The sequence below is a fragment of the Bidens hawaiensis genome, unplaced genomic scaffold (assembly GCF_021521415.1).
Source record: "Bidens hawaiensis isolate Kalapana, Puna unplaced genomic scaffold, B.hawaiensis_p1.1 tig00009662_1, whole genome shotgun sequence".
Taxonomy (NCBI): Eukaryota; Viridiplantae; Streptophyta; class Magnoliopsida; order Asterales; family Asteraceae; genus Bidens; species Bidens hawaiensis.
The window spans coordinates 64,027-87,923 of record NW_027491725.1 but is presented as its reverse complement, the minus strand read 5'-3'; the positions used below and the strand labels follow the sequence as shown (position 1 = coordinate 87,923).

The 23,897-nt window shown below is 38.1% G+C and overlaps 2 protein-coding genes across 2 annotated transcripts; both read right to left on the bottom strand.

Moving 5' to 3' along the window:
• Positions 1-4,048: 4,048 nt before the first annotated feature.
• Positions 4,049-9,504, bottom strand: LOC143533375 (putative protein FAR1-RELATED SEQUENCE 10). Its single transcript, XM_077028189.1, has 5 exons — positions 9,483-9,504; positions 7,589-8,346; positions 7,013-7,033; positions 5,695-6,117; positions 4,049-4,823 (listed from the first exon to the last, which is right to left on the bottom strand). The coding sequence occupies exons 1-5, from the start codon at positions 9,502-9,504 to the stop codon at positions 4,215-4,217; spliced, it is 1,833 nt and encodes a 610-aa protein (XP_076884304.1). The 3' UTR covers positions 4,049-4,214.
• A 305-nt stretch (positions 9,505-9,809) lies between these two features.
• Positions 9,810-13,045, bottom strand: LOC143533347 (putative pentatricopeptide repeat-containing protein At5g09950). Its single transcript, XM_077028168.1, has one exon. It carries the CDS (start codon positions 13,040-13,042, stop codon positions 9,902-9,904), a length of 3,141 nt encoding a protein of 1,046 aa, XP_076884283.1. The 5' UTR covers positions 13,043-13,045; the 3' UTR covers positions 9,810-9,901.
• Between the last annotated feature and the right edge of the window lie 10,852 nt (positions 13,046-23,897).

Below are 23,897 nucleotides of genomic sequence, written 5' to 3'. Positions count from 1 at the left end.
AGCTTTTTAAAATATCATGGAACCGGGTTTAGGAATGTCGGAGTATTGGCTCTCGTTTCCAGTTGACATATATACTCTTCAATATGCAAATCATATCATTTGCACATAGATTCCTGGTTATCTATTAAGTAAAATGGTCTTTACATCAACCTACCAGGCCACTAATTTATCAATATAACCCGTTTTATATTTTACTAGGTTGGTAACCCGTGTATTACATAGTACTAGCTACGTGCCCGCGCGATGCAGCGCGGTATGTATGCAAACATGTCATCAGATGCGTAACCGGCGTTACCGTTTCTGCATGTGCGTGACTTCACAATAGTATGCGCGTAACTCGAAGATAGTATGTTCGTATTGCGGCATTGAAATCTTAACTGGTACTAGTAATCACGTCACACAACGATTGTACGCGTGCAATCAGATGTCGGTGCGCACTTAACGCTACGTTGAACTCGTCTTGACCCGCAACCAGTTCCGTTTGACATTATTCTAACTCGAAATTTTTTATGACTTGACCCCTTTCAACCCAAACCCGTCCCGACCCAAACCAAATTAACCTTTTTGTATTGACTCATTCCAACCTTAACCTTGCAGACCCATGACCCAAACCCGCCCGATTCGTTTGCGGTCTTTAATGGTAATCACGTAACACGTTAAGTTTTAAAATAGAAAAATTATAGCAATATCATACTCAAATTAAAGATAATAAAATACTCGTTTTTATGGTATAATGTTTTTAAAAAAATATTAGCGTGTGAAAAAGTTATAAACATTTAAACGTCGTCGGGTAGTTGGTTTAAAATAAGGGGTATAAATGTAACTATTATATAAGTTAACAAAATGTGCCTAAAGTTAAAGGACCAAACTTGTAGTTAATTTTGAATAACTTAAAAATCAACCATAACATGATTTTACCTTTGCTAAAAGACAAAATTGTCAAAAGACAAAATTATCCTTAAAATGTCTTAATTGTATGCATTATAGTTTGTACTAAAAGCAACAAGTTTGGTACATCTTAAATATTAAGAGGTCCCTCACTCATGCTTTATATATAGTATAGATAAAAAAATTTCTAACATGTCTTACCTATTATTAATAAAATATCTTATTTCAAATATCTAGTACCAACTTACTTTTATAAATGATAGTTAAAAAAGGCTTATTTCCGGTAGTGACATCAAAAAAAATTTAAATTTATAAACTTAACAGGTTTAGTATAAACATAACATGATAACAAAAAAAATATCAAAAAGGCATATACAGGTCCAGAAAATAAACTTATTAACCCACGGATTCATGATAATCTATCATGACATATTGGCTAACTTCATGATGCATACTTTGTCTCACTTTCTTTATAAATTCATCACATTTCTGCTGAAACTCATCTTTATCATCATGTTCTTCTTCCACTTCAACTACAATATTATCCACTATTGCATGTTCTTCAACTTGATCATCAACAGCAACCAATATCTCACTCTGTTTACTCTGTTCAATCTGTTTCATTTCTACTAATTCATGTTCATAATGATCATGATGATGAAGATTAAAAGAATTGATATGATCATGGTCACTTGGTCTCGAAATATTATCACATTCAATCAACTTTGGTGCTACATGATTGGTACCAGAATCAAGAAACAGCAAGATTAGAATAGCAAAAAAATGCAGTGTTTGTCATTGATGTCAAGAAAGTTTGTGACATTTAAACCCAAAGTTAGTGAATAAACGAATAAGACGATAAAGATGGAGAAACTGTAAAATGGTATTTTTGCTGCACCGTCTGAATTGTTCTCCATTGTTGCAAAGACTGATACCCTTTGTAACTGTAATATTAATATATGTTAAGTGTAATAAATAATAATAATAATAATAATAATATATGTTATGTGTGTGCACAATGTTTATATATAGAGAGAGGAGAAACATGAAATTGAGAGAAAGTTTAATGGGAATTTGGGGGTAAGGTGGGGTGGCAAGAAGGCTAGGTCTTGGTCGTGTTGAAAGTGACATATAATTACATTAGAAGAAAAAAAAAAACAACACGGTTTATGAAAATATGTTTTGTGTTATATTTTTTTGAATTTTATTTTTTTTAAATATTATTATAAAACTTAACGATAAAGGTTCTAGGTTTTTCTATGTATATATTTTCTAAAAATCTAAAAGTTTCTCATTTTTAGTTAATTGCATCCTTCGAATTTAAAAAGTTAACAAAAAGTTTACATTATAAACGACAATTCATCAAAATTTATAAGTAAAATTTGTCAAGATAATAAAAGATGAAAATCCCCGCAGGGAGAAATTATTTGTTAATTGCTCTTGTTATATACAACCTTCAATTAGGGACTTTCCAAGTAAATTAGATAGTTCTAGAGATTACAAATAGGATGAGTATGGATGTAGTATTGATACTCTCAATTTTATTTATCTTCATATCTAGCTTAATGCCCTTTGTTTTGTATTGGTTAATAACCTGTTAGGCACTAGTCTACTAGATATACTTGTTATTTTTTTATAGAAATTATCAGTTGTGATTCTTAAATATCTTTCTTACTATTTTTTATTTTTTTATATGTAATTTTGTTAACTAAGGAAATTAAACTAGTAAACAAAAAATTAGTGAAATACACCAAGGACAAAAGAAAATAAAAAGAAAACGTTTATGCTATGGTACTAGGTAAACATATATGTATGTTTTGGTTAATCAGATTGAGTATCATTTAACATTATACTCTCCTCATACGCTATTTTTTAGAACTGATCATATAACCGAATACTTGTCATGTCACTCCAACGTTATTAAACAAAAATACCCCTTACTTAATGTTAAAATATACGAGGTTAAGGAATTAGATAAAAATGACAAAAGCCGTAAAACTTTAAGGTTTCAAATGCAAAAAAAAAAAAAAGAATAATAATAATATAAAAAAAATCCTTTTGGATGAAAGTAACAATTGCAGCCAAATCTTTGAAGGGTAGTTTAATAAAAAAAAATAAATTATTTCAATATACATAATAGCATTTTTCAACCATAAAAATTACTCAAACTTGGAATATCGATAATGAAACTATTTGACACCAGTTAACTTTAACTAACCTAAGTGGATTAGTTGGAAAGTTGGTTATTACTTCATTTTTAAGTTTAACCTAATATTATTTAACAATGACTTTAAAATCACTAAATCGTAATAAGTTTTTAATTATTTCATTTCACAAAAATCCAATATTGTATCATTTTATACCTAAATTCATTTTTAGAAGCTTTAATTTTATATCATTATGATTTCTTAGTTTTCAAAGAACAACTCATTATAAACTTTCAACATATATGTCATTTTTTCAGAGAGTAAACTTATTTTTATAAATTAACAGTTTTTAAAAACCTCAACTTTTATATCCTTTTATAGAATACCAACTTAATTATAACAGCTATAGTTCCTAAACTTGTTTAGAAAAATTGAAATCTTTATATTATTTTTAAATTTACATAATATCAACTTACGTAAGTACATTTATTATTCAAACTTATAATTTTTGAAATATCATGAAATATTTCTATATAAGTTTATTAGATGAAATTATCTGTAAGGGTGGTGGGGTGGAAGCGGGTAAACCATCACAGGTACCTCGGCTTTGTGGGAACACCGCCGCCACCCCCATAACTATTGATGTGGGGGTATGAAATCCAGGAGGTAGAACCCGCGAACTATCAAACAAATATAGCCGTTGAACGACTATATTCCCCATTAAATTACCCCTTTTTATTTGATACTTTCCAATTAAAAACATCTCTCTCTTGATCTCTTCCATTGTTTTACACTCTTCAAACAAAAAACACAACATTTTTACTCAATTTTAACACTCTACTATAAGTATTCAAATAAATATAGTGGTAAAGGAGCCGGTAGAAAGGCCAATAGAGGAGTCGGGGGAGGAGGTGGTTCTAGCTCGTGAGGCGCCAGTAGTCCGATCGTGTTTTAACAGATTTTGAACACGTCTATTAGACTACCAGGGACCGCTCTCTTAAAGCCAGCCAAAATCCATTATATCACCAAGAGAGTGTTCCTGAAATAACTTTACACTACATTTACAAACTTTTCAAAGACTCATGTTTTATTTATGTAACATCTACCATGATCATACTACAAAACATTTCCCAATAAATATCATAAGAAACATAAAAGAATACACAATAATTCAAATACCTACAATTCACTAGCATTATTAGGTGCCAAATGCAGAGCAAGTTCATCAAAAACAGGCATGTTTCTAACAATTTCAACAATCTGAGTCAACTCTCTATGAACATAGTTAAACCGCTCTTTGGAAATCATTGATTCTGAATATAAAGTTGAAGTGAGAGAATGAAACGCCTCAGAACACTCATCCGTGTTATCTTGAGGCGTTATATGATCATCAGATATGACTAAAGAACTATCGATTCGCCACCTCAGCGGGAAATATTTGTCGGGAATTTGAAAGTAGTTTTTTAGTACAAGTACTCGAAGCGAATGTCTGCGTAAAATACCTGAGTGTTCATACTCTTTACACGAACAATGAACTTGTTCATTATCTGGTATCCAGATTACCAGACACTCCCCTTCAAGTTTATTATAATGTCTCGCAAGAAACGATCCGTTTGACATATCGGTTGCTGCGTATTGCATGCATAGCACAAGTTCTTGTTGTAAAGCGTTAAGCGCAAAAGGTGAAAGAATGCTTCGAGCGTGTTCTTCCAAGGGTAAACATGTCTTTAAGGGTAAACTTGGCACCCTTTCTTTGTTTTGAAAAGCAGCATTTGCAGATACACTTAGCTGATGAAGAGGGTAAAAATGTCAACTTTCTGGATTAAGTGAAAGAAAAAAACCGCAGATGTGGCAAAATAACAAACAGATCAAAGCAGAAGTCAACACTTATTGATCGTTATGTTTTAAACATTATAAACAAATATAATGTATTAAACAAGATGATGAACCTATATTGCTAAACAATAATTAATCTGACTTTTTTAATAAAGCGGTTTGAGGTTTTAAGCATTAAAAAACACTTTAGGTGACTTTCGACCCACCCAACCCGTTAAATATTAAAACTTTATCCGTTTGGATCAAATATGCAACATCTAGAAAACTGAGCTTGAATAATGAGCACTATAAAAAGAAAACAACCTTCTTGACTAAGTGTAAGAAAGAAGCCTGAGGTGGCAATGGGTCGGTGGGTCAAAACGGGTTCAGGTCAAAGAATGTAACTTTTAAGATGAGTGCAAACAGGTCGGATCAGCCGATCAGCCATCTAACACTTTTTTGCCCATTTTTTCAATTTTTTCCCCTTTTGTTTTTAGTAAAAAGGTAAAATTGTCATTTTTTTAAAAACCTGAAAACAGCTGAAATCCATCCCAGGAACGAAAAGCGTGACGATTTTGCAAACAACTAGGACCGATCCCATAAATTATATAAGCTAGGGACCAAATGTGAAATTTTAGCAAACCACAGGGACCATCTGAGTAATTTACTCAAAAAATAATTTCGCTACAATAATAATCGTACTTATTTTAAAACATAGATGATTTTGTAGGTTTTAACTTTTAAGTATTGAACACACTTGTCTTGACTTCTGACCCGGTCAACCCGACCCGTCTTTGTGAGTTTAATCACAAACTGAGTTTAAAAAACAAACCCTAAAACGAACCTGTTCATAAAAACTCTTGAAAGATGAATGTGGAGTCAAAATATTCTTCATAAATTTATCAACCGACTTCACATACTCTACTGTCATTGTACGGGCCAGAAAATAACCTCTAATATAAGCAACGGGCCAAAAAGCTCGATAAGAAAACAGAAGAGCCACATGTTTATCTGATTCAATTCCAAATCGGGCCACGAGGTGATTCCATTGGTTCTCGAAATCCTCAATGTTTTCAAGATGACACACCAACTCAAACTCAGTTTTGAACTCGGGATATTGCAACCCGAGTGGCAAAGAAAACCAGCTCGATAGTTTAGATATCACGTGCCATATGCAAATCACGTGTTTAGTGTTTGGTAACTCGGTTGCTATCGCATCTCTTAGGCCTGGATCTAGGTCGGTTACAATTGTTTGTGGGTGGTCCCTCTCAAGCAGTGGCGGATCCTGGAATTTTTTTGGGTGGTGCACTACTTTTATATGATTCAATTTCACCGAGTCGGATATATAATATTCCGGGTCGGTTTGAGGTTCGGTTCAGTTCGATGATTCGGGAAAAGTTCATTACATAATAAAAATACGATAAAATAATAAAAGAGACACCGTCATTAGAAATTAAAAAACACATAATAAAAATACGCTAAACCATTCATAATTTGTTACTAACAAACTAACAAATTAAAACCAATAATCTAACAAACTAAAACTAAATTTAACAAATAGCTTAACAATTAAGTAGTTAACACTTAACAATTATGAACAATTAACATTTAACAATGAATTATTACCTTCAAAGTGGCAGGATTCGAGACTCCGAGTAAGAGTAGGCAGTGGCAGGAGGACGGGGATCAAAGACGGGATGAGTGGCTGATAGAATGATAGACTGATAGAGTGAGTGGCTGATAGACTGATAGACTGGTTGGTCAGGGGTTGTGCGGGGCAGGCGGGCAGCGGGAGTGGCTGAGGGAGGCTGCTGGCGCCGGCGGACGGCGGTCAGTGGCTTACGGTGGTCATATACGGCGGCGGACGACTGCTGTTGCCTGTTTGCGAAGAGAGGCGCTGCTTTGCTTATGTTTGTTATAAAAACCCTAACATCAGTTAGGGTAACATAGTAAGAAAAAAAAAACCGGGAATAGAACCTGCGACCTCCGGGTTACAAAACCCACAAACTACCATCCGGGCAAGCACTTTATATGTTTTTAAGAGGTTCCAGTATAATTTATAGGGTGGTTCCTTTATTATTTTCTATATATAAATACACTATAATTTCGAAACTCGGGTGGTTCCGCGGAACCACCCGTTACTACCGTAGATCCGCCCCTGCTCTCAAGAATCGGATGAAAGCCTGTTTAGATACGTGATCACAATAAGAAGACACAAAAGGAACAAATAATAACCGATCCGTAACCGAAATAGCCGGAATAACCCCCGAATCCAACCCAAAGCCGACTGTTTGTTTATTGATTTTTCAGAAAATGAATTTCCAGTTCATTTTTGGCATGTACTGAAAGCCGAAAAACCACACTGAATTGACTTTTATAACAGAACTGAACTCGTAAAAACCGACTTTAATTATTGAATTTACAGGTTGTAACTTGTAAATTTTATCATTGAATGTTTATTAATTTATGAAAAATAATAATTGGTGTAGCCTAAAAACTTTAGGCCCAAATATATAATAATTAATTAATCATTTCTTAACAAAAAAAATCGACCCGAATTCATTATGCTGGACCATTTTATGGCCCAAAAAATTCAAGCCTGAATAGCAAAACCGAACTGAATCCATTGTGAAAATCAAAAACCAAAAAAACCCAAATCAAAGGGTTTTCAAAAACCCAAAAATTGAATTTTCGGTTTTTTAGTTCAGTTTGATCATGATGAGATTTTAACACCAAACCTGTAGGGCCCACGAAAACGACTGAGAAGTTTCATCTTGAAGCAAAACGCACCCGAGCAAAAAAGCCCGACCCTGATTATCAATCCCAAACCACACACCAAGAAGCATATTATACGTTATGGACCGATAAGTCGTTTCAAACGTAACCACATCTCCAAAAACCGAAAAAGCCCGAATCGAATCCCCATAAGCCCACGCAACATTTTCAATTTTGCCATTTTCATCAGTCGTGTAATTATAGATAAACCCATCGTCCCGTTGTGCTGCAGTTCTAAAACTTTCAAGAACCGCTAACATGTCGATTTCCCGTTTCTCGGTAAGTAATGCATCGTTCTCTTGAACGGTTTTTTTGCAAGTTCTCACAAAGTTTCTAACATCTTTCTCTATAAACGGCAATTGACCCGGTTGAACCCCTTTCTCCAATTCTAATACTTTTAATATCCGATTAACGGGAAATCCCGCTTTAGTAAGTAAAAGAATGCGTTCTTGATCAGGTTCTTGAATTTTCCTATACACGGGCAAAAGGCGTACTTGATCATCTTCTAATAATTCATGATTATGAATATTACTAAACTGTGAAACATACCATTGTGTCACATTATCAACGATTTCTTTAGTTAAATATAACTTTGCATCACAACCACATCTTACTGATTTCCTATCTCTCGGGTGTTCCACATTCGCCTTTTTTCTCGGCTGATTAAACCCGGACCGATAACAAACAAAGTCTCTTCTATAAACCCCAAGGTTTTGACTTTCTGTTAAATTAGGGTTTTGGAGTCCAGAATCATCATAAAACCTCAAATAGAGAGACTTTGTTTGTGGTCGCTTAATAACTTATTTATGAAATCTATAATATATATAAACGAAGAAATAAAAATCCTATATGTCGCGATGTGGTCGCTTCCTTTTTTTTGGAGTCACCAAATTTGCTTGATTTTTAAACGGAGGCTTCTTATGCATTTGACCCGAATTCATGGGTATGAGTCTTACCAAACCCATATATTCCTTAAACGGGTTATAACATCTCACTAAATTAAAAATTATTCTCACCAAATTATTTATGTAAAAATCCTATAAAATAGGATATAATAAAAAATAATATCTTATTTATTTTAAAAAAGATATATATTATTTAAATTAAAAAACCAATTTGTAATAAAAAAAATAAACGGGTCTTGGGTCTCATCAAACCATAAGTATATTATTAACTTTCATAAATATTATTTATAATTAAAAAACCAATTTCATAGTAATAATAATAAACGGGTCTTGGGTCTCATCAAAACCATATAGCTTTTAAACCGGGTTATAACGTCTCATTTATTTGTGAAACAATTTATCATCAAATCATAAGTATATTTTTAACTTTCATACAATAAAATAATATAAATAAATATTATAACAAAACAACCCCCGTAATACGGGGGCCAAAAACTAGTAAATATATAAAATAAAATAATATTGATTTTTATTGGTCATTTTTTGAAGTGTTATGTAACGTAGACTAGTAGTCTTCTACGCTTTAAAAACTTGAAACTGAATGTTCAAACACACGCAAAAAACTTGAAGCCGAGCTAAAACTTGAAAGTTCAATATCGAGTGGATCTTATTTTTTTAAACAGTTTAGTTTTTTAACGATAAGTTTGACTATTAAAAAGAAAGTAACATTGTAGCAGACAACTGCGTGAGACCTCTCTTGTACTTAGATGTTTGGACTAATGAGAGATTGGTACTATAGCATTAGTTGTAATTTCATATATAGTATAATTAATTTCTCTAACATAAAATTGTATCTCACATTCCGTCTATAGTGCTAGATATCCGATAACTTATTAGTTTTCAGCATTGGGTAAAATATAGGTATCTCATATATCTAGTAATTTGTTAAAACTTGTTGAAATTTCCAAAAACATTTCTTATTGTGTACAGTTTTTTTTTTTTTTTTTTTTTTTGGCTTAGGCCTTGTTTTTGTTGACCCAGACTTCAAACCAATAATCAAGAACACACAATAGCTCGTTTTCGGACACAACTAGACTAAAACTCAACACATATAAACCTTTACATGTATTCTATATATGCTAATCAAATACTAATCCTATTCTAACTCAACCTAATTGATCAAATAAACTATTAAAATCTAAGTGATGAACCTGAACAATTAAACTAACTATTACATCAGACTTGATATCATTACAGTTTTTCGATTTTCAATTTCTTAAATATTATAACATTAAAACTGTGATCCTAACTAACTATTACACAACAGTCACTCTTGCAATTTATCACAAGTCTTAACAGTCCCATATATAATTACCAATAATCCCCACAAGAACACTTGCCATCAACAAAATGATGAAACCTATTAGAATCTCTAACAACTATCAACCTACTAACAATCTTTGAAACATACTTCAAAAAAGTGTGACAATCACCACAAACCCTAAGATTCTTCATTATTCTAATGGGCAATTCTGACTTCCTTGTAAGAACAAAAGCCACAGCAAGTTTCTCACTATGATAACTCAAAACCTCCTCTTGATTCTCGGTTTCAAGATCATGAAGCGCGTATTTAACCTCGGGCACGTATCCCATCTCCCTCATTCTCCCCTGCAGCTCGAGGACCTTTTTGTAAATATCATCAACTTCAGGGTGTGATTTATCAGAAGCAACAAAAACATGAACGCCATCTTTCATACTCACCCAACTGCAACCAGCTTCTTTCTTAACTTCTGCTAACTTCATTAAAGACCGAGTCCTTCGCATATCTTCCCATTGGCCTTTAACCGCATGCATGTTAGAAAGAAGCACGTAATTAACCGCATTATACGGGTCCAGTTCCAATAACCTTGATCCGGCCCATTTACCTAACGTTATGGCCTGTTCACTGTTTGACCTACAACAAGCTCCAAGCACGGTTCGCCAGATCAGTACGCTCGGGCTCATTGGCATTTTGTTTAAAAAATCCTCCATTTTGTCCAGCTGGCCCGCACGTCCAAGAATATCCACCATACATGAAAAATGTTCCATTTTTGGGGTTAGCCCGTATACGTCACTCATGGAGTTAAAATGGTCAAACCCTTGGTCAACTAAGCCCATATGGCTACAAGCTGATAAAACGCCAACAAACGTCACATGATCCGGAACGTGACCTTCGAGTTTCATTTTTTCAAAAATCTTTAACGCTTTATCTCCGTTTCCGTGCCTCGCGTACCCTGATATCATCGAATTCCAAGAATAGACGTTTTTCACCGGCATTAGATTAAAGAAACGCGACGCGTACTCGATTCTTCCACATTTTGAATACATGTCAACGAGTGCACTACCGACCACTATGTCAGCGTCCACGTCAGCCCTAACTGCACACACATGGACTTCCATACCGCGCTCTAATGTTGCTACTGATGCACACGCGCTAAGAACACTAGCCAAAGTGAAGCAATCCAATCTTTGACCATTGGTCAACATAAATTTGACCAAGTCCATTGCTTTAGCCAACTCCTCGTTATGTATGTAGCCGGAAATCATTGAATTCCAGCTCGTTTCGTCTCTTCGGTTTCCCATTTTTGAAAAAACTTTCTCACAATCATCCATTTTTCCACATTTCCCATAACACATAATAATCGCATTTTCAACCGCGGTTTCATCAGCAAAAGGGCATTTTAGTAATAACCCATGAACTTGTCTAACCAGCTCATGTTCAAAACATATTGCCCCAAAAACATTTACAAAGGTTATCAAATTAGGACGCCAATCATCACGCAACATTTCCTTAAAATACTCAAAAGATTCAAAAACTAAAGAACTAGAATCAGAAAACGCACCAATGATCGAATTCCAAGAAACTTGATCATATTCTTGCATAAATGAGAACACTTTCTTGCAGTTATTTAGACAACCCGTTTCAGAATAAAAGTCAACGAGAGAATTTGAAACCGAAACATCTCTATCAAGTCCAAATTTAACACCTTCACAGTGTATTTGTTCACCTGACCTTAAACACTGCAAACGTGCACATGAACTCAAAGCACTGATTATTGTAAAGTTTCCCGGCTTCAATTGACTTCTTCTCATCTCACAAAACATCTTAACCGCATCAATAAAACACCCATTTTGATCAAAACCGGTAATAATGGAGTTCCATGAAACTTCATCTTTGTTTATCATAAGTTTAAACACAGAGTAACCATCCTTAACCGATCCACATTTGGCATACATGTTTATTAAACTATTTCCAATCGCAACATTGGAATTGGTTAATCCGTTCCGGATAACATAACCATGAACCTCCTTACCCATTTTTCCACCTTCATCCAAATTATAAAACTCACCAAAAGTGCTCAAAAGAATCACATAAGAATCAGATGTTAATTTTACTATAGGTTTCATTTTTACGAACACTTCAAGCGCTTCTTCTCCATGTTTTTGTCTTGCTAGCCCGACCATTAGCCCGTGCATCGATACAACATTTTTAACATCCATTAAATTAAAGATTTTTTTTGCTAATGAAATTTGGCCTGATCTTGCAAACCCGCTCACCAAAGCACTTCCCACATACAGATCAAAAAGAAATCCAGATTTTTGTATTGTACACATAACTTGTTCGAGTGGAAACAAGTTGATTTCAGATAACATGGAAGCTGCTGTTATTATGCTTCCAAATGTATACTCGGTTGGATGTAATCCCGATTCTTGCATACCAGAAAAAAGTTTTAAAGCACAGACCGCATCTCCTTTATTAGAATAAACCGAAATAATCGAATTCCACGACACCAAACTTCTAACTTGCATTTGATCAAAAACACAAAAGGCATAATCGGGTGAATCCATACAATTCCCATACATCGAAATCAGCCCGTTACACACGACTTCATGAAAAGCATTCAATGTTTTCGAAACAAACCCATGAAGCTGCCGCCCAAATCGAATCCCATGAGACTCTAAAGCCTGGCAAGCTTTCAGAACACTACCAATGGCATAATGAACGGGTGGGAATCCCGCACGAATCATGTCCCGAAAAACAGTACAAGCCTCATTAGACATGTTGTTACGGGTATACCCTGATATCAAACATGACCATGAAATCGAGTTTCTCACAGGCATTTCGTCGAACACTTTACGTGCAGACAGCATTTCACCTGTTTTTGCATAGATGTTAATAAGGGTATTGAGTAAGAAGACATCATAAGTGTAACCATTCTTGAGAATATGTAAATGGAGTTGGTTGGAATCCTGATGGGAAGAAGAGTACTGATACCGATTGATAAGGGATTCAAAGTGGTTGGTAACTGAAGATTCATTGGATAATTGTGTTGAAGAAGTCGAATTTGACGGATTATTGTATTGGGTATTGAGAAAATGAATGTGTTTTGAGTGCAGTAACGATGGCGCGAATGTGGAGTTCGAATAATACGAGAGATGTCTGTGCCTAGATACGATGTTTCTTTGTAACATGATACACTTTAAACCTTTTGTTTCTTTGTAACATGATACACTTTAAACCTTTTATGAATGAAATCAAATTGTTTTTACAGTAGAAAAATGGGAAAGAAAAAAAAATTGTTTCTTTTGTTAAATGAAGGTATAATATTTCGGGGGTATTCGGGATTGCTTATTTTATCAACTTATAACTTATTGATAAGTAATAAAATGTTTGATACTATTTTAAGTGTGAGAGGAAAAATGTAATAAATTATATTTTTATAATTAATTAACTTATTGAAAAGTTATAATTAGTTTTCATCTAAATTCTCTTAATTTTCATCTCATACGTCTTTTTTTTCTAACTAAGAAGGAAGTTATTATTGGTGTGGTAAGTCGACGATCGATACACATAAAGTAAAAAAAAGGACGATGGGATGCATTGTCCTTTTGTTTTTACCGATCTGAAGAAACACGGATCCAATCCTGGGGTATGGGTCCTGGATCCAATGAATCCACAGGGTAAAATACGGATAACTACTAACACGGTATGAGTACAACTTCCCAAAGCCCAGTGATCGGAACCTGCAAAACAGACAACGTGAGTCTCGTTACAGGAGGGACAAGAGGGGGGTTTTCCTGTAACCACCCTCCGGCGTGAGAATCAGTAACGTTCGTAAAGGAGAAAGTACTGAAAACTAAGTAGACTAAGTGTAGTCAGAATGATTATGAGTGAATGAATGTGTACCTCATATGGTTTGACGAGGTATTTATAGCCGAAGGATCAGGAAGATGATTGGACCAGCTGTCCTCTTCTAGAAGATCTCAATAACCACCTGGACGCGTGTCCTCTTGTGATAGGTTGAGCTATACGTCCCATGTGCATGGGTATAACAACCTGGACACGCATCGCCCAATGATAGGACGGATTGCACCCTGGTCATGTGCACGGTTATAACAACCTGGCCAGGTGTCCTTTGCTCATTGGCTGGTAGGTCACGTATTCTTCAAGTAACAACCGTGGTCATTCTTCTAGAGGATAGTTAATTGGTGACAACTGTCCCATTGGCATTGCCTTCTGGTCATCTTGGCGGGCAAACGTCATGTCCTGCGGATGAGTTCTGAGGGTGCCAGGATGCTTCCGCGTATGGTACGGGGACGTTCTTCCTCTACCGTAATGTGCGGGTGATCCATATGTCCCGCGGGTGTTATGTGAGGAGTTCCTCTATGACCCGCGGGTGGTACTTAAGGGTATTTGGGTCTTTTTGGTACCTACCTCTATAAGTCCCCCCCAGTCCAGTGTTTCTTCCGTGTGAAGTCTTTATGGGGGTGAAATTCTGGACTTAATGTATGTTGGGGTTTTTGAATTTTTGAAGTTAGGTAGAAAATATCTTTTGTTGGTATAGATAATCATGAAAAAAGGACAAGTTGGCCACTAGCAGGCGCGTGAACAGATGATGGAACGTTTATGACGGCTGTCACTGTACCCGACTGTACAACTTTTCGTCTTTTTCGAATTTCCCGCGTGACGTGGCGATTGCTTATTAGACGATGAGTTTCTCTCTCTACAGTTCATATCCCGTCGCATTAATTGCGATGGGTATAAATAGGGAGAGAAATCTTCTAGTCGAAGTTTTATCGCCTTTATTTGCTGATTATCTTCTTTGCTTTCTTTCTTATAAAGCACTGAACTTTCTTATTTATCCTTTCGTCAAATCCTTCTGCAATGTCGAACGTTCAAACTGAAGTTGACGAGATAGAAGTTTCATGGGACTATTCAGAATATGAAAAGTTATTAGAGATGTATGGCATTCCATCGGAGTGGGAATCGGAATTCCCTTCTCCTGGTTCCATAGTCAGTTTACCACCACCTGGTAAAAAGGCTGTCTATTCAGATTATTTCATTTATGGGAATTTCCGTTTTCCCATAACGAAATTTTTTATGAAAGTGCTAACTGCCTATGGGATTCATTTATCCCAACTGCATCTGCGTGCTGTCATGCGAATTCGTTACTACGAATTCGTATGTATAGCACGTGACATAGTGCCACATGTTGACCGGTTTCCGGTTTTTTACCGTCTTGCCAATCGTGACGGTTGGTTTACATGTCAAAGCTTTTCCGATAGGAGTCTTAGCTATGAAATCGAGAAGGGGTCCGCCAACTGGCGCAATAAATTTTTCTTGATTTATGAGGACGCGGTACCTGTTGCTATGGTCCGTCGCCCGGTTAATAGCACTCTTCCGGACGTTATTACAGCTGCTCACGAGGGGCGTGATTGGTTCCGCACCCTAATGGCGGAACCAACACCAATGCGGGCACTACCTGAGGAGGCCCTTGTGTAGGCAGGCATGAGCCGCTTGTGGCCATCGGAATTTATGGAGCCTATTTTTGTTGGTATGAACGAACGTAAGTTGTCTTTATTGCTTTTCCTTTTCCTTGGATCTTTTTATGACTGATCTTCTATCTTTTCAGGTCGGAGTTCTATGATTAACGCTCTGTTTGAGGATAGGGGTTGCGTCCGTAAGAGCATTCGTGATGCGGGGGACCTACCCGTCCTTGAGAAAACCAAGTCCCGATTCCTTTTTCCAAAGAAGGTGCGAGCTGAACCCATTGTTTCGGACGCAACCTTTGAAACAGGTGCGTATGTTCTAAACCCTCCTCCCCTTAATGCCATTACTTCTGACGGGATGATCGCCATCCTATCGTCACGCGATGATGATGGCGATGCTTCTAAGTTTTATACCTCTCAAGAAGAGAGGGATTCTGATGACGATGCCCCTGCCCCTGAATCTTCTTCTGTCTCCCATTTATTGGCAGAATTGGAGAGGAAGAGAGCTTTCTTGGCTTTTCAAGCAAGCCAAGCGGACGCAAAGGCTGCGGACACTGAGGCGGGACCTTCGAAGAAAAAACGAAAAACTCATCGTCCCAAGAAGCCACAGTACAGTCTTGCTGATCGTATTGACACGGTAGAAGGTACGTATTACCCTAGAAGTACTTTACTTTTTTGGGTTGTTATCTAAGCGTAAATTTTTGGTGCAGATCCGTTAATCTTCTCGGAAGATGTGTCTGAGAGGTTGCCTACTCCGACTCCTCATACTGAGAAGCAACCATCTCCTCTTCCAGAAAGAGAGGCGGAGGACAAGCCTCCCGCTCCTCCTACTGAGATTGCCGCGGAGGATCGGCCAACGTCTCCTCTAATTGAGACGACTACCGGAGAAAGGCTAACGACTCCTCCGGTTGACACTGCCACAGCTGAGCCCGTTGTTCAGTCTGAAACTGATAATCGTTTTGCTTATCTTTTTCAGACTGGAAGTGCTTCTGGTGATCAGGGAGACAACCCTGCTGTGAATGAGGAGGGTTACAGGATTAATGAGTCTCCTCTTCGTCCTCCTCCACAGCAATCATCTTCCTTCCCAGTTCGCCTTGAACCTTCAGGTTCCCATTACTATAGGGACGCGAACTTGGGCGATAAGCATGATTTGTTTGTCCCTCCATGGGACATTACTAATGGATCCCGTTTCACTGACCCTTGGGTCTGCATGAGTTTTGTCCAACATTGTGCGCCACCCGCTGAGATGGCGTATCAACGTGACCTCTCCCGCCACGACCTTCATACAAACGTATCTTATCATCTGGCTAATGCTTTAGCCGGTAGCCAGGAAATTTTACATGAATGGCGTACTCTAGGCGGGAAGCTGGGAGAAGCTTATCGGGCCGCTGAGGCTGCAAAGAAAGAGGCTGAGGAGCACTGTGTTGCTGCCCATACTGCTAAATGGAAGCAGGCGGACGCGGAGAACGCCCTCAAAAGTGAACAGGATCGCAACGCTGCCGCTGCTCGATGATGGAAGGAAGCTTGTGAAAAGCAGAATTCCCTTCTTGATGCTGCCCGGGTAAAGGATCAAAAAAGAGAAAGATGATTTAGCCCGGGCTTAAGAAGCAAACTCTGCCTTGGAAAATCAAGTGGCCTTTCAAGGCACTCGAATCCAAGAGCTTGAGGCGGAGTTGAGGTTGTAGAGGGAGCAAGCTGAACTCAAAGACAAAAATGCTGCAGAGATGCAGCCTACTTATGACTCCCTCTTGCATGCTCAAGCGGAAACAACTTCGGAGTCCCAAGCGTTCCAGATGCGAGCTGAGCGCGTGGAACAGGACCGTCAGTGGTTCCTTACTCGGGGAGTTGATGCTGTAAGTTTTCCCCCTTTTATGTTTATCTTTCGTTTTGATATTGGGAACTTATGTTTTTATCTCTGACAGGTCATCCGCCACATCAAAGGAAGTGTCGAGCTAACTGACAGCTTTGCTAATCTGATGGCTGCCTCTTCTTCGCTTGGACGCGTGAGGGGTTTTAATGAAGGGGTAACCTATGCTCAGAGTAACCGCACGTTTAAGGATCACCCTCTTCATGGCCTTGATGTCAGGCAGGAACGCTCCATAAGGATTAAAGAACATGATGACCTGGTCTTCCCTCTCCAGAATATGCTTCCGGAGTTTGCTTCCGCTCATGACGACGTGCAACAATTATGGAGCTACTTAGGTGAAGAGTCTAAGGGTGACTCTTCAGAAGACATGTCATCGAAGGCTCCGGGAGACAAAACGACCTCAAATCCTTAGAATAGGTTTAGATGTTTTGTTACTTGTAATTTTTCTTTCCAGTTTTGTAATCATCTTTTGAGTAATTAATGAGAAAGAACTTTTTTGTCTTTTATGAGTATCCAGCTGTTTGTAGGAAAATATCCTTAAGAGATTTTTTGAAATTTGAAATTTGAAATTTTTGAGAATTAGATAATCATGATGACGTGGCTGAGAGAAAAACTTCTTAGAGACAACTGATAGGACGTGTCTGACGCCCTTAACAGCCTGTTTGCAATTTCTTGAATCTCCCGCCTGACGTGTCAGTCATCTGGTGGTCCGCGGTTTCTCTCTCCTCTGGAACTCTATCAGTCTCATTAATTGCGATGAGTATAAATATATCACTTGTGATTTTATTCTAACTCTTATCATTTTCAAACACTTCTTCTTTCAAATCTTCAAGCCTTAAAACTGTCTGAGATCTCTTGCTTCTTCTTATTCAAATGGCTGGAGAGAAGAAAGGTACCCCCACCATTCGTGACGTTGTTGTGGCTCTGAAGGAAAAAGACTTTGACAACGTTGTTAATGTATATGGATTAGCAACAGAATGGGAACTGGAACGTCCGGCGAAGGGTTCTGTTGCCACCCGGTCGCCACCGAAGAAGATGGCGGTGTATGTGGACCATTTCACGACCGGGATCTTCCGTATCCCGGTGACAAAATTCGTCCAATCGATCTTGACAACTTATGGGATTCATATATCTCAGGTCCATCCTTTTGGGATGTTGAAGATTCGACACTTCGAATTCTGTTGTCAAGTTCGGAACCGTCTGTCGGCATGTTTGCCGTATTCTACAAAATGGCCTTCCGCGATGAATTGTATAGTTTTTCTTCAACCGGGAAGAATGTGATAGGTACGGAGTGGATCCGTAGCCTACATGGCTGGAAGCCGAAGTTTTTCTGGATCAGGGAGGAAGTTATCCCGTTCCCAATGATCCGTAGGAAGGTGAAGGAGGCTATGCCGGTGGTTCCGGCTGCTGCATACGAGGGACTTCCCTGGTTTATAGCCCTGACTGCCACTCCAACTCCCATGCGTCCAATCCATGAGGGGGCGATGGTGAGTGCGAAGATGAGCCGACTATGGCCATTCCCAGAGTTGGAACCCTACTACGAGAAAACTGATAAAAGTAAGTCTGATACACTCTTGCTTTTTTTAACCAAATGTCTAATCTCTGACTTTTATCGTTATTTGTGCATGTGAGGGTTCCACCTTCGCTACTCTGTTAGATCAGGAAGGGGGAATGATGGTGCGTCGCCCAATCGATCCTAGGGATGTGCCCTTTTTGGAGCGCACCAGCACCAACTTTTTGTTTCCCACCGCGTTTCGCTCGGAACCAATAGTTTCCGAGGCGATGTATGCCCAAGGTGAGGAATATGTTAAGAAATGCATCCAGAAAGGTGAGGGCATTCTACAACCCCGACCCGTGACTGCTATTACTTCCGGCGGGGTGATTGTACTCTTTTCATCCAGTGAAGAGTCGTCACTCTGCGGAGGAAGTTTTTCGGCTGATGCTAACAACGTTGTGGACTCAAATGCAGGTCTCACCCGCCAAAGAGCCACCACCAGCCAGGCAGCGGGTCAAGATGATGTTAACGTTGTTGCGGGGGGAAAACATCCCGCGCCTGATGATGTTACCATTGAAGGTGAGCCTCAAATTGCTGATGCGGACATTTCAAAGGTGGCTGGCAAGCGCAAGGTTAACCCTGCCAAAACCGCCCCTAAGAAGAAGTCCAAAAAGGCAAAGCCTGCTGCTTTGGAGGCGCGTCTGGATCAACTTGATGCAGAAGATCCTTCGTTGGGTAAGTTAAAAAATTTCTTCCATTTGTTAACTGTTATGGATTGGAATTTTTCTAACCCACTGTTAATGTTATTCAGTGGACCTGGATAACCTTACTGAAGGTGTTTCGGGTTTGAAGAGTTCAACTCCTCTTCCGCCACCACCATCTCCGCCTCCCAACACTGCCCAAGATCCAATCTTTGTGACTGATGGCTCTCCATTGAAGGACAAGGAGACTGACAATGCTGATCGTGTCAGTATGTCGCCTTCTTACAATGTTCATCATTTTAGGGATCAGGGAGGCATGAGTATGTTTCCTCATGCTCCTCAGACTTCTCCAGCTCCGCAAGAAGAAGACCCTACTCCTCATCGTCCGCGTTGGTCCCTACGTCGAGATTCGACATTTCGCGATGTGGACTTGTGCTTTAAGTATCTGCGGGAGAGTCTTCCTCCCGCTGAGAGGGAGCGACGTCGCCGTAGTATTCGTCAAGAATTACTGAACTCCAATTCTTATCATTTGGCGAATACTATTTCCACCAGTTAGGAAATAACCAGGGACTGATTGGAGATGAATGAGGAGTGGGATGAGCTGGCGGCCTCCGCATCCGATGCCAAGGAGGAAGCTCTTAAAGCTATAAACGAGGCCCGGGAGAACCGCCAGGCTCTGGAGGCGGAGAAGGTTGCTCGATCCGCCGCCGAGGAAGCCAGGATTGTTCTCCAAAAACAACTGGATAAACAAGCCAAATTGGTGGAGACTCTACGAGCTGAATCGGCGGCCAAGGACAAGTGTTTGTCTGACCTTAATGCCAAGAACCGAGATCAGGCCTTAGAGTGTGCTGGCCACAAGATGTATCTCGTATGGGCTAAGGCGGAAAAAAAATGGTTGTTAGCAGAAGGGATTCCCAAGGTATGTATCTCTTCGTTGTTGTAAATAATCTCAGTGTTTGAAGTTACTTATATGTAATTATTCCAACAGGTCATTGCTGATGTCCGAGCGAGTAATGAACTTGGGAACTGTGTTGCTATCCTCTTGAAAGCATCCAAGCAGGCTGGCCGCCAGTTAGGTTTTCAGGAAGGCTACCAGTTTGGTTCAACTTCCTGGCTTCCTGAAGAATATATCTTGGCTGGCCAAGATACTGCTGTTGTCCTTGCCCAAAAAACAAGGATTTTGATTCCTTGAAATTTTCTTTGGCAGAGTAGATATCTGAGTTTGCAGATAAGGAGGATAGCATGGAGCAACTAAATGTTCTTCTTGACCTTGGTGAGGGAGATGTAGAGGATGCTGATGACGCAGAGGATGAAGGCGCGGACCACGAAGATGCCGCGCTATAGATAGATTTTTTCTTTTCTTTGTAATTAACCTTTCTATGTTTGTAATCCCTTTTGTATGAATAAAGAAGGCTTGTTTTTGCATCCGATACTCTTTGTTTATTTTTTATAATATAAGTGTTTGTAGGATCTTCTTTGTATGCCAATAAAGGATTACATAACGATACAAGTCATAAATGACTTAAATGAAAATTTCTATAAACGAGGCGTAAGCCGAATTACAAAAGATTAAATTACATAATTTGTGAATATCTAATTGGGTACGCAAGCCAAAAAGAAAAACATTTTACATATAACATTTCTTTAGTTGGGCCTCGTTCCAAGTTCTAGGGATCTCGGTCCCATCCAACTTTTCTAACTTGTAGGCACCTTTAGATAAAACTTTCTGAATTTTATAAGGTCCTTCCCAAGTTGAGGCCAACTTGCCCGGAGGCTTCATTGTTGCGGAAGACAAAGTCTCCTACATCGAACTCACATCTTTGGACCCGCGAGTTATAATACCTTTGCAACTGGCGTTTGTAATTGTGCTCACAGATCAATGCTAGTTCTCACCTTTCCTCTAGGAGGTCAAGGTTCATCCGGAGTTCATGATCATTATCATCGATCAAAATAATTCTAGCGGATGGAATCCCAATCTCAGCCGGAATCATGGCCTCTGTGCCGTAGTTTAGACTAAAGGGGGTCTCAGAATTGCTGGAATTCTTTTGGGTGCGGAAGGCCCATAGTACATGGGGCAATTCATCAACCCAACCCGTCCGTTTAGTCCCTAACCTTGCTTTGATTCCTTCCTTGATCGTCCGGTTGGTTATCTCAACCTGACCATTTGCTTGCGGGTGGGCTACAAAGGTGAAGGTTTGAGAAATGTGTAACTCTTTTAACCATTCTTGTAGCCCACTGTCCGCGAACTGAGTTCTGTTATTGCTAACGAGTTCCAGAGGAAAGCCAAACGGGCAGATTATGAACTCCCACAGGAATTTCTTAACACTTGCTGCTGTTATGGAAGCAACCGGTTTAGCTTCCACCCACTTCGTGTAGTAGTCGATAGCTACTATCAAAAATTTAACGCGTCCAGGGGCTTCAGGGAAAGGTCCCATTATGTCGTTAGCCCATTTCTGGAACGGCCAAACTGAAGTGACTGGAAGGAGCTCGTTCTTTGGTCGTAGCGTGTTAGGAGCATGACGCTGGCATGAATCACACTTTCTGATTTCATGCACAGCATCCAGATGCATTCCTGGCCAATAGTATCTGGCGTTCATTAACTTTGCTACAACCATGCGCGGGCCAGCGTGAAGACCACATATGCCTTTATGTATCACACCCCAACCTACGGCAGAAATGCCGAGGCGTGAACTGATTGCCACAGCTCGCAAGGTACTATCATGCAATTGTAAAGCGACAATTTCTAATTAATTTATTAATTTTCAACGAACATTTAAGTACAACAAAAATAAAGAAAATTACAATACAAAACCAACTATTCTTGTTTATGTTTAACATCCTAAGGTCATCTCTACGTGAGCTTCAGTTCGATAAGCAATCCAGTCTATAACCTGCAAATGCGTACAAAATATATATATTTGTCAACAACACATGTTGAGTGAGTAGATTCACCAGTTTTGACACAAACAAAATGATAATATATAATGATATAAATAATAGAGTAAAAATAAGCAAAACTGTTATCTGTGAGTATAAACAATGAAAGTGTGAAGCAAGTAATGAGTGTTGGTGAAACCATTGCCAATGCGATCGGGCTCCGGCCACTACGACGTTCGTATGATCATACTATAATGAGATTATGTTGGACCTCTCCGAATGCGATTCAAGTAAGCAAGTAAGCAAATAGCAAGTAACAAACAGTCATTCAATTGATACACAACACAAAGATCACAGTTTGCGTTTGAGAAATAATAAGATAAATAATCTGATAAATGGTACGCAAGTGTCCCCAAAACATTTGAAAACAAGTAAAATAGGGGAGTGATTACTCACCTGATCGGATGAACGAAATACAAATGATGATGCGAGAATGATGAACCCTTCGAGATTTACCGTCAAGGATTCCTAATTAAGTAATATAATATTATGAGTTAATTAATAAAGAGATACACGTATAATAAATTTTTAGGATTTCGATGTGATTCGAGTATGTTTACGATTAGGATGGTTATTGATTGATCGATTGAACTCTACGGTTAATGTTATTAGTAAAGAATTCGTTACTTATGCTTCATGAAATTAAGCTTATAAATAATTAGTTTAAATATTACCCGAGATGTACTTATGATAACATGAATATAAGTAAATGGATAATTTTAATAATAACAATATTGTCTAAATAAGTATATCATAAACAACACATAAATTTTAAATAAATAGTTTATTTTAAATCCCCTAACGACAATACATGATGAAAATATATTAATCATTATAATACTCTTATCTAAAGAAAACTACACGTGTTTGTGTGTGTATATATATATACAAATTTTATAAAAATGTTTAAAGGCGAGAACCGTCAATAACGGCGTCGGTTTATAGTTAAAATAATATTAATTTGTTATTAAAATTACTTATAATATATATATATATATATATATATATATATATATTTACGACACTTGTAACGAATAATAGATTATCTACACAAGAGCGTAACTCTAAGATGTCGGTTTTGATAAGTTAATGTTTATCTAATAATTAATATAATTTATCATTTAGTAAAACAATTGTATAATCAATAGAAAAACTAAATAATAAAGAAAAATAATAAAAACGTAAAGATACGGGTGGCCGAGTTCGAACCCGAGACCCCAGTAACACAACACACAGCTAGACCAACTGGTCCAGCAAGACAATCGATTTATAAACGAAAATTGATTATTATAACCTGTTACGCCCAAACCCCCAAAACCTATAAACCCTAATTTCTGCAATTGTTCAAATTGATAATCGATAATCCAATTAATGTTAGGGTTATGGTATAACAGATCAAGACGATAACGTTACATGGTCTAATTACCTGAAACATAGATTAATTGATGACGAGAAATGAACATATGGATCGGCCAAGAACACGAACACCAACTGATAAGTGCAAGCTCACATAACGCAATTGATGATGGGGCTTAGGCTAGCGAGGTCTGGAAGACG

Excerpts from the sequence above, each read along its gene's own strand:
- LOC143533347 (XM_077028168.1), bottom strand. The coding sequence starts at position 13,042 with ATGTTACAAAGAAACATCGTATCTAGGCACAGACATCTCTCGTATTAT.
- LOC143533375 (XM_077028189.1), bottom strand. The coding sequence starts at position 9,504 with ATGTTTTTGGAAATTTCAACAA. Across the intron at positions 8,347-9,482 it reads GTTTTTGGAAATTTCAACAA|AAAGTCAAAACCTTGGGGTT; the intron begins GTTTTAACAAAT and ends CTAATTTAACAG. Across the intron at positions 7,034-7,588 it reads CGTTTTCGTGGGCCCTACAG|GCTTTCATCCGATTCTTGAG; the intron begins GTTTGGTGTTAA and ends GTATCTAAACAG.